The 10,158-nt window shown below is 42.1% G+C and overlaps 1 protein-coding gene across 1 annotated transcript; it reads right to left on the reverse strand.

Moving 5' to 3' along the window:
- Nucleotides 1–2,091: 2,091 nt before the first annotated feature.
- Nucleotides 2,092–3,020, reverse strand: LOC145992545 (uncharacterized). Its single transcript, XM_083128898.1, has 2 exons — nucleotides 2,622–3,020; nucleotides 2,092–2,464 (listed from the first exon to the last, which is right to left on the reverse strand). Exons 1-2 carry the CDS (start codon nucleotides 2,861–2,863, stop codon nucleotides 2,092–2,094), a joined length of 615 nt encoding a protein of 204 aa, XP_082985024.1. The 5' UTR covers nucleotides 2,864–3,020.
- Nucleotides 3,021–10,158: the final 7,138 nt, after the last annotated feature.

Genomic DNA, 10,158 nt, shown 5'->3' on the forward strand with positions numbered 1-10,158 from the left:
TGGCGTCGATGAGTTCGGTTGAGAACAGATGGAGCGACCGTTATCGAATTCTTGGAACGGGGAACGTGTTGTGTCTGTTGGAATGGAGTCAAGGGTTGCAGACTGTTAATGGATAAGAACAGATGGTGTTTGTTACGAGAGGCTTTGGTGTGACGTGTTTGTCGGTCTGGTAATAGATGAGAGCAGATGGTGTGTGAGCGTTATACAATTCTAGGAATTAGTGAGTGATATGTGTGGTGTGTTTGTTGGGATGGGGTGGGCGGAATGGTAATGTGTCTGGTGATTGAGAAGATGTTATGACATCATCAGATTGTTAAAGAAAAGGAGAATAAAAGTCTCCTAGCATATCATGGAGGAAGAACAGCAAAAAAAGAAAAAGGAGTCGGAGAGTCTAGATGTAAAGAAAATAAAGAGAGCAAAAAGAGTAGGTTTCGCGGAAGAAGTGACTGTGTATAGTGTACCAGGACAGGAAGAAGATAGGAGAGGAACGTGGGCGTTGGACGCTTTGCGTGAACGGATGCGAGCAATGTTTATCGATGACGTAGATCGGAAGGGTGGTATATAAAGGATTAGTGGAGTGTGAAGTTACCAGAATCATCATCGCAGTTGTCGAAGCAGCAGCCTTTCTGTCACCTGGAAGAAAACACTTTGTTGTCTGCAGACTTACCTTGCATCGACGCAAAATACTATCGCCCTTGTCCGAGCAGGTATCGAGTGAAGCAACTGAAAGGTGAGTATGGGTGTGGTATCGTGGCTGACGAAACTGGTGAGTGTTGTGATCTGTAGAAAGTCCTTCGATCAACCACCGCAGATGGAGTCATCAGTTAGTTACCGACGCCCGTTACCGACACCTCCACAATCACCGATATTGGCAGAATCGCCTAACAAAACAACAGAAGGGAGAGCGAATGTTGAAGTTCCGGAATATCTGACGGAACAGCAAGTTCGGGCAAGGTGGGGGGCGAGAAACTATGAAAAGCATCAGTATGAGGAAATTAAAGATGGCGGAATAGACAATATCGGTGGCGGTGTGAGGAAACGGCAACGGAGAGTTAACATCAATCCAATGTACAAGTATACAGAGCGCTTTCCCTGCCCGAAAACGTGTCTTGCATATCCGGTAACAGTTTCCACATTGAAAAACCCGATAAATCACAAAAAAAGAATTTCGGCGAGTATAAATTCCAAATTGTTGATACTGGATATCCCTGTTAGATACAGGGAATCACTTTTGGTCACATTTTATAATAGAAATTTGCCTGATCAGTGTATGATGCAGTACAATGATCAAGGGTTTCCTATTGACATGTACTTCATCAACGATCGGAAAAGCGGATTATGTGAGACACGTTTTCGGTATGAGAGGGCACCTGTTTACGGCCATGTACCTTTTCGTGCCTGGAGTAACCGGGTAGCAGGTAATATAGCTGCAGACGGGTATAGTGCAGGACCTTTTATTGTAGCGTCGGGAATCGCCCCATTAGAATGCCTGTGTATGGAGACGGAAACGGAATTAAATTCCGAACATGTAGATGTGACACACCTGCATGCGTCTCCATACTGTCTGGCTAGAAAATATATTATGATGGCAGACGAGAGGCACCGCATGGACACAACGAATTTAGAATTGGTGTTATATGAGAATTTGGAAGAGCTGATGGATGTGGAAATTCCCGAGCTGTACCGGGTAGGCTGTCACAAGAAATATATGGTTGTTGGGAGCGATGACGTGGCGGCATTGATGCACGAATTTCGTAAAACATATACGGAATCTGTGCTGAAGATGACCGAAGTGATGCAGTGGTTCAGGTGCGATATGAGGTTGTATGCTAAATTGGGCGAGACGCTAGACATAAAAGGTTCTACATTAGATGTGAAACAGATGGCGGAATTTTCCGACCATCCCTCATGCCACCCGGATCTCAGACGGAAATATCTGTTTGTTTCAGGTATTGGTAAGCTAGAGGACCAATTCGAGAGTCGGAGGCCCCACAGAGAGTTTCCTCAAATACTTGCCGAAACAGATACATCAGAAGTGGAAGAAGCAGAATAAAAGGTGAGAAAAGAAAAATATTACCTGTATTTAGATGTTTATTGTTCCTCTACATCAACCTCCTCGTCAGCGATATCGATGACGGGTGGCGAAAGAGCTGCAACCAAAGCAGCGGCTTCCGCATCGATATCGATGACGGGAAATGAAACAGGAGAGGCCGGCGGAGGTGAAGCAATGGGGGCAGGGGCCGGCGGAGGTGTAGCGACAGGGGCAGGGGGTGGTGGAGCAGCGGCAGCAGGGGCCGGCGGAGCGGCTGGGCCTGGCTGAGGTTCAGCAGCGGGAGGCGGCGGAGGTGAAGCGACAGGGACCGGGGGGATCAGGGTGACACGACCTTCCCTGATTGCTGTGAGAAGGGGCTCCGGCAGAACCCTCACGAAATTCGCCGTGTGAACATCAGAGGCATGCCGGAACCTGCAAAAACAATAAAGAAAAAATAATATAGTATAGGTGTATATATATATATAGGTCTGAAAATTAAAAAAATTAGTACAAATGGTTTTCATAGATGGTCATTATCTGAAAAACTACAAAATTAGTACAGAATAAATATAATTGAGAAAATAATCACCTTCCCAGGATTGCGGTAACCTCCGCATCCAGATCCCGTTCCGCCTGACTTCGCCGGGTCAGGAATGCATTATGCTCCCTGTACAGCCCGGCGAAGACCTCCGTCATACGGGCCGCAACCTCAGTCATTATGCGATGGTTTGCGGTGCGATGCTCCTCGCTAATCCCTTCCGTTGTCTGGCGGAAACGACGGAGTGCCGCCTGCAGATTTTCGCTTTCCACCTGCATCCCCGCACTCGCCATGTAGTTGACATATCCCTCGTATAGATCGAGGCTTCCGTTCTAAAACAAAAATGTATAACTGTAATCGCGGTTTGCGTGCAATAGAAATCTAACATAATCTGTATATATTTTCAGATGTCGACACTTCCCCTAGGATTCAGTTTGGTGTATGGAGATATCAAGGAGACGACAACAGGTCCAACAGAACGAAGGAACTTATGGAGTAAAACGCATGCAAGACAGGTTGAAAAACACATCTGCAATTATGTGAATTTTTGCGAAGAAAACGGACTGGCGGAAGAGTTATTGACAAAATTAGAAGAGACATGTAAAGATATTGACTTATCGCTGGACTGCTTGGTCAAAATATTTACTTACATTGTTGATAAAAAACGAGATGCGCCAGTGTTTGGCGATTTTATAGAAAATGTACAGAAAGCGCAATATGTACCTTCACATCTTTCTTTAAGAATATGTTTTGAATTAATGGAGGTGTTTAAAGGTGTGAGAAATGAGAAGGGTGAAAATAAAAAGACTGTAGAAACAGGGGAAGATATGCATGAACGGATGATGGAAATGCTGAAGAAAAGGAAACTTAACGAGTAACTAACACATACTAATACACTAATATCTAACACTGACTAATATGTTATAGCTATAGAAATTTATATAGGACATATTGCGGACATTTATGAAAAAGCATCTCGTGACATTGATTGATTAGGTGTGTTAAGACCACTTTATGCACAGTAAGGTTAATCGGGACTGAACCTGCAGTTTAAAGTAGGATCCGGACAACTTGTGCCTCCATCAGGTATCGAACCCGGAACCCTTACATCGTGTAATAATTCTACAGATGTTCACTGTGTTGATAAACGTACATCTGTATGTAACCATTGTTGTAAAATGAAACCTGTGATGTTTCTGTAGAAGATATAAATCATGAAATGTAACAAAAAATGTGTAAAATATAACCTGTGAGCTGAAATAAAACAGCTGTTTGTATATGTAGAAAACGTGTAATGTTTCTATAGAATTCCGGTGTGTTAATAAAAAAATTTGTACTGAACGATGTTGTTTTTGTACATAAATAGTATTGTATTAGAATGCCTAAGACACACGATACAAACCCTAAAATTTAATGAAAAATACCACGAATTTTGAAAATAGGGGCACCAGTACCCCCCGAGACCCCCATGCTCTACAAATACCTTCCTGATTTTATGCACAGTAAGGCTAATCGGGACAGAACGTACACTTTAAAATAGGATCGGGACCGCTTATATCTCCATAGGGTATCGAACCCGAGGTCCTTGATTACAAAACTACCACTGCACCGTATGCTCTACAAATACCATCCTGACTTTATGCACAGTAAGGCTAATCGGGACAGAACGTACACTTTAAAATAGGGTCGGAACCGCTTATATCTCCATAGGGTATCGAACCCGGGGTCCTTGATTACAAAACGCCTACATTACCACTGCACCATTGGAGAGGTTTGGTTCTGAATGTCTATTTAGCACTTATTCCATTTTTACAAATCTCCCCCCAAGGGTAAAATTTAACAGGGGGACACCAGTACCTCCGAGGGGAAATCCCCCAAGCTCTACAAATACCATCCTGACTTTATGCACAGTAAGGCTAATCGGGACAGAACGTACACTTTAAATAGGAACGGAACCGCTTATATCTCCATAGGGTATCGAACCCGAGGTCCTTGATTACAAAACGACTACATTACCACTGCACCATCGGAGAGGTTTGGTTCTGAATGTCTATTTAGCACTTATTCGATTTTTACAAATCAGTCAGAAGACATAGAATACAGAGTAAAATGCAAAAACTTACAATACGGAAGAATTCTCGAGCTTCGTCCATTACGATGTGGAGATGAAGAGGAGATGAACTGGGAGGAAGAATGCTGCAAAAGAAATATATCCGCTTCCTTATAGAGACGCACATCTGGAATCATTTTTGCGACGTACTTTAAAAGTCTGGATATGAGATCACGGTGTTTTTTGTGTGAGGCACAACAGTTCCTTGATGGGTTCTGCAGGAGTTCCTTGATGATTGTCACAGGACTTCCTTGTTCCGTGTCGACTCAAGTTCTTCAACGAGGAACGAATGATACCTCTTAAATGAATATAACGCAAAATGTGAAATGTCCAACGGATTGAATTGATGTTTGAAATCCGTTTATGCACCGAGGGTAATCAGTACAGAAATATACGAGGGCGTGGTATAAACTGTCCTATGTATTGATCGAGTGACGGATTGAACTTATGTTTGAAACCTGTTTTATGCACCGAGGATGAACCGTTTAATGCATCAAAGCTGACCGATACAGAAATATACAACAGTATGCTATATTTTTTGAAAACTTAAAATCGCTGTATCGTCACTCCTAATTGAGCTAGGAGGATGGTTGATAGCTTGTCGGACTCGCAGTGAAGTCCTCTTTCCGGTGAGCCAGGTTGTATTGTTCTAGGACCGGTGGTTTCCTACTTTCTTTATTTTCCATTGTGCACTCCCCTTCCGACCACTCTACGGAAAGATCTCGACGTGCAGATTACGAATATGTAAACGGATTTGCTCTACGTCAATTAGGAGCGGAGCTAGAGCGAATTGAAAATTGCTGTTAAAGACAGTCATATCAGCCTGAAAAACATCTGCTGAAGACTGTTGAGGATTTCTGAGAATTTTACATGAGTCACCATATTTGTCAGAAAAACATCTGGTGAAGACGGTTAACTAGCCGCAGTAGAACCGTTAGGAACGTAAATAACTGCTTTGTCATGCTTACGTATATAAAAGAAAGCCGTTCTCTCCACAACACAGTGTTCGTGAAACAGTTATCGTACGATCATGGATGTACAGTTATCCGCTGACGATCTGTTAGCACGTTATCGTGATGGATATTACACAACACATGGACAGTTGCGGAAAGTGTTGACGATCGTCGCGCAAAAAATCATCGCGGGAGAAAGTATCTCCCTAATAGAGGAGTATGACCGTCTACTACAGACCGTGACATCATTCGTACCCGATCTTACCGGAGAAGGATGGAGAGATATTTCCGAAGAGTCGCCAGGCCTGTCATCGACACCCGATCCTGTATCCAGAGTTACCGAGGAGAAGCATATAGCCGTCACATCACCAGGAACTTCCAGAAACACCGCATCCGGATCAGACCCGGAACCTTTACCAGGACCGTCATGGAAACCTGACCCCTTACCGTCAGCAGAACCGTCATCCCAAAGTGCTTCTGTATCAGATAGAAGAGGTAAGAAAAGAAAACGTGATACAGTGCCTCGTGAACAAATAGGGAACATAATATTACATAACATTCAAGAACGCGAATATCCCAAATTCCGTTCCAAAGGACGCCGTGTGGAATTCAGTTTCTCACACCCTCCAGAAACTGTCGATCCTCACACATGGATCCGTGAAGGTGTCGAAAATCTTCTCACCTATGTTAAGAAAAACACCAAAGATGAAGACAAGATAGGTTTAACTCTGTCTAACATATCTGACCCCACCGTGAAAGATATTTATGTCGGGTGGCACAGATGTGATCAGTTACACAGTGATATGGTGTGGAACATTATGTATAAAATATTGCAGAGTGCGAAAACATTCACGGCTACAGATCGGTTAATTTTACGAGCCGACCATGTCGATATACCTGTCGGAGGTGGTGGAGGTAAACGAACATATTGTTTACCTAATTACATGTTAAGCACGCAAAAAAGGAGTATCGTCGGTGTGCCGAATAGGAAAAAACCACTCTGTTTAGCTGAAGCTTTGGTAATAGGAAAAGCTCATGCCGATAATGATCCGTCCTATTCACAGTATCGAAAAAATAGAAATCTTCTCAAACCTGTTTTCGAACTTATGCGCAAAGCAGATGTAGATCTCACAGACAATGCGTGTGCAGGAAGTGGAATTCCTGAACTGAGAAAATTTCAGCAAGTTCTTACAGAATATAAAATTGTTGTATACAACAATCTTCGTGATGTGAAAGATGTTTTGTTTGAAGGACAGGTTGAAAATGCTTCCAAATATATATACCTTCTGTATGATAACACTCGACAGCATTATGATGTGATAGTAAACCGTGTTGGAGCATTTGCGGCAAAACAAGAATGTCGTGGGTGTAACGAACTCATATTTCGAACAGCTCATAACCATCTGTGTAAACAATTATGTTCTATGTGCCGTTCAACTCCACCGTGTGTGCCTGAACAGGGTGTTCGCAGAATATGTCAGACATGTCACAGAATTTTCAAAAATGAGAACTGCTTCACAAATCATGTTTCTACACCATTCCGAAATGGTACAGTCTGTAGTGAAATCCAGCAGTGTCCTCGATGTTTCAGAATTATTCTAACACACAATACATATGAAAAAGTACATAAATGTAACATGAAATACTGTACTGTATGCAACTGCGTGAAACCTATAAATCATTTCTGCTACATGGCTATACCAAAACCTAAACAGAATTCAAAATTTCTATATATTTTTTACGATTTTGAATGTTACACAGATATTCCTCACTACGAGAAAGAGAAAACTTTTCTTCATGTTCCTAATCTTATTGTGGTGCAGACGGCCTGTCACGCATGTTACAAGAAAGAGGATCTAACGGTTCCATGTTCTGTTTGTGGAACAAGAGAGTTTATATTCTGGGATGACCCTGTAGACACATTCCTGTCCTACCTGGAATTGCAACATAAATTTTCCAACATAACCATTTGTGCACACAATGCCCGAGGTTACGATTGCACGTTTCTATTACGAAGAATGCTGGAAAGAGAAATGAAACCTCGTGTGATCTTAGACGGTACCAAAATCATCAGTATGTCATACCAAAATCTTCATTTTGTGGACAGTCTCAACTACGTTCAGACAAATCTTGCCGGATTTTCCAAACTTTTCGGTTTGCCTGTTCAGAAAGGCTATTATCCGCATCTGTGGAACACCTACAAGAACAGAAATTACATAGGGTCGATGCCTCCTCCTTCTGCATACGGCTATGAATATATGAAAACAGTTGAAGATCAGCACCGTTTTATGTCTTGGTATGATGTTGAATGCAGCAAAAATGTACCTTTCAACAACAAAAACCAACTACTCCAATACTGCATCAAGGATGTTACGCTGTTGAGACAAGGATGTCTGAAGCTGAGACAGAATTTCCTAGACATATGCAAGATCGACATTTTCAAGGATTGCCTCACAATAGCATCTGCCTGTTCACTAATTTACAGGCATAAATTTATGCCGGCTAACACTATAGGAATAATACCTAAAGGAGGTTACCATCATGCTGATCAGATGTCCAAGTTTGCATTGAAATGGTTAACCTACGTGGAAGAACAAAATGATGTAATACTTCTTCACGGCGGACGTACTCGTGAAAAATATGTCATAGGAGGGCGTTACAGAGCGGACGGCTATCACGAGGAGACGCAGACGGTGTACGAGGAGCTTGGATGCTACTGGCATGGTTGCCAACGCTGCATATCAATTAACAGGGGTATGTATCCGAAAGGTGACGAAGAAGATGAAACCGTTCAGGATAGTAGCAGTGACAAAATTAGTGACATGTTAAACACTGCAGCCTTCAGATACGAGACAACGTGTCGTAAACTTGAGGCTCTACGTTCTGAAGGATACCATGTTGTCACAATGTGGGAATGCGATTTCAAAAAAATATTGCAAGCAGATCCTGAACTCGATAGACATCTATCGACACATCCTATCGTTTGCTGCATTCCTTTAAATCCACGAGACGCCTTATATGGAGGAAGAGTTGAAACAGTCAGGACGTATTACAAAATCAAGGAAAATGAAAAATTACAGTACTATGATTTTACAAGTTTGTACCCTTATGTGAACAAATACTGTGCCTATCCTGTCGGACATCCTACCATATTTCTAGGAACTTCTATTCCTTCGGTAAATGAGGTTTTGAACATGGAGGGGCTCATAAAATGTACTGTTCTACCACCAAAAGCCCTTTTACATCCTGTTTTACCTACAAAAATGCATGGAAAACTGATGTTTGTCTTGTGTAACGAATGTGCTATCAGATTAAAATGTGAAGGTACATGCAGCCATTCCGATGAACAACGCACACTTTCGGGGACTTGGGTCATTGCCGAGGTGCGTAAAGCTTACAGTTTAGGCTACAGAGTACTGTCAGTGTCGGAAGTGTGGATATATGAAACATCGATGTACGACCCTGTCACAAAAACTGGAGGACTTTTTGCTGGTTATGTCAACACCTTCTTGAAAATAAAACAGGAAGCGAGCGGCTGGCCTTCATGGTGTCAGAACGACGAGGATAAAAAGAAGTACATACAGAAATATTTCGATAAGGAGGGTATTCTATTGGAAGAAAACAGTATCGAAGTCAATCCTGGTAAACGTACTCTGGCTAAACTCTGCCTTAATTCTTTATGGGGCAAGTTCTGTCAACGGGACAACCTTTCCCAGACAACCATCATCAAGGAATCGAAAGATTTTCTCGATAAAATGACTGATCCAAATATAATGATTGGAGGAGTGGTATTCATCAATCAAGACACCGTTTTAGTGAACTGGAAATATGTTGAAGAGGCTGTCAGTCTGAACAGGAAAGTAAATGTTCCTATCGGAGCCTTCACAACATGCCATGCTCGTCTGAAACTGTATGAACTTCTCGAAAAATTGGATGACAGGATATGTTATTGTGATACAGATTCTGTAATTTACGTAGATAGTCCTGAAATGGAATATCATCCCCAGACAGGTGACGCACTAGGAGAACTCACCGATGAATTGGCAGATTTCGGAGCCGATGCAGTTTGTGAACAGTTTGTTTCAACGGGACCGAAAAGTTACAGCATGAAAATAACAAAACCGTTCTCCGAACCGCAGTATATCTGTAAAGTGAAAGGAATCACATTGAATACCTCCACATCGGAATTGGTTAATTTTGATACCATGTGCGACATGATAAACAATGAGCAATCTGAAGTTATGGTCGAAAATATTTTCAGGATCAGAAGAACAAAACAGTTTCAAGTAATCAGTACATATGAAAAAAAGTTGTTTCAGCCGGTACTGTTGAAACGACGTTTCGACGATGAACATTTATCGTATCCCTTCGGATACTGTGCTGACTAAAATATGTCTGTAGCGGTCCAGAGTTCGAACCCTTCTTCGGACAGTCAGTGTATAAAATGTGTTTACAATGTGCCAGATCTTCATTTTTCTTCAAATCTCCAGTATAAAACATGTTTCCTAAACTTTCCCATCCTTTC

This window comes from Lepisma saccharinum, chromosome 9 (assembly GCF_977018435.1).
Source record: "Lepisma saccharinum chromosome 9, izLepSacc3.1, whole genome shotgun sequence".
Classification (NCBI taxonomy): Eukaryota; Metazoa; Arthropoda; class Insecta; order Zygentoma; family Lepismatidae; genus Lepisma; species Lepisma saccharinum.

What these genes read in the sequence shown, in the direction of transcription:
- LOC145992545 (XM_083128898.1), bottom strand. Translation starts at nt 2,863, where the DNA reads ATGGCGAGTGCGGGGATGCAGGTGGAAAGCGAAAATCTGCAGGCGGCA. An exon ending in GTTACCGCAATCCTGGGAAG is followed by an intron (nt 2,465 to 2,621) that starts GTGATTATTTTC and finishes TTGTTTTTGCAG; the next exon opens with GTTCCGGCATGCCTCTGATG.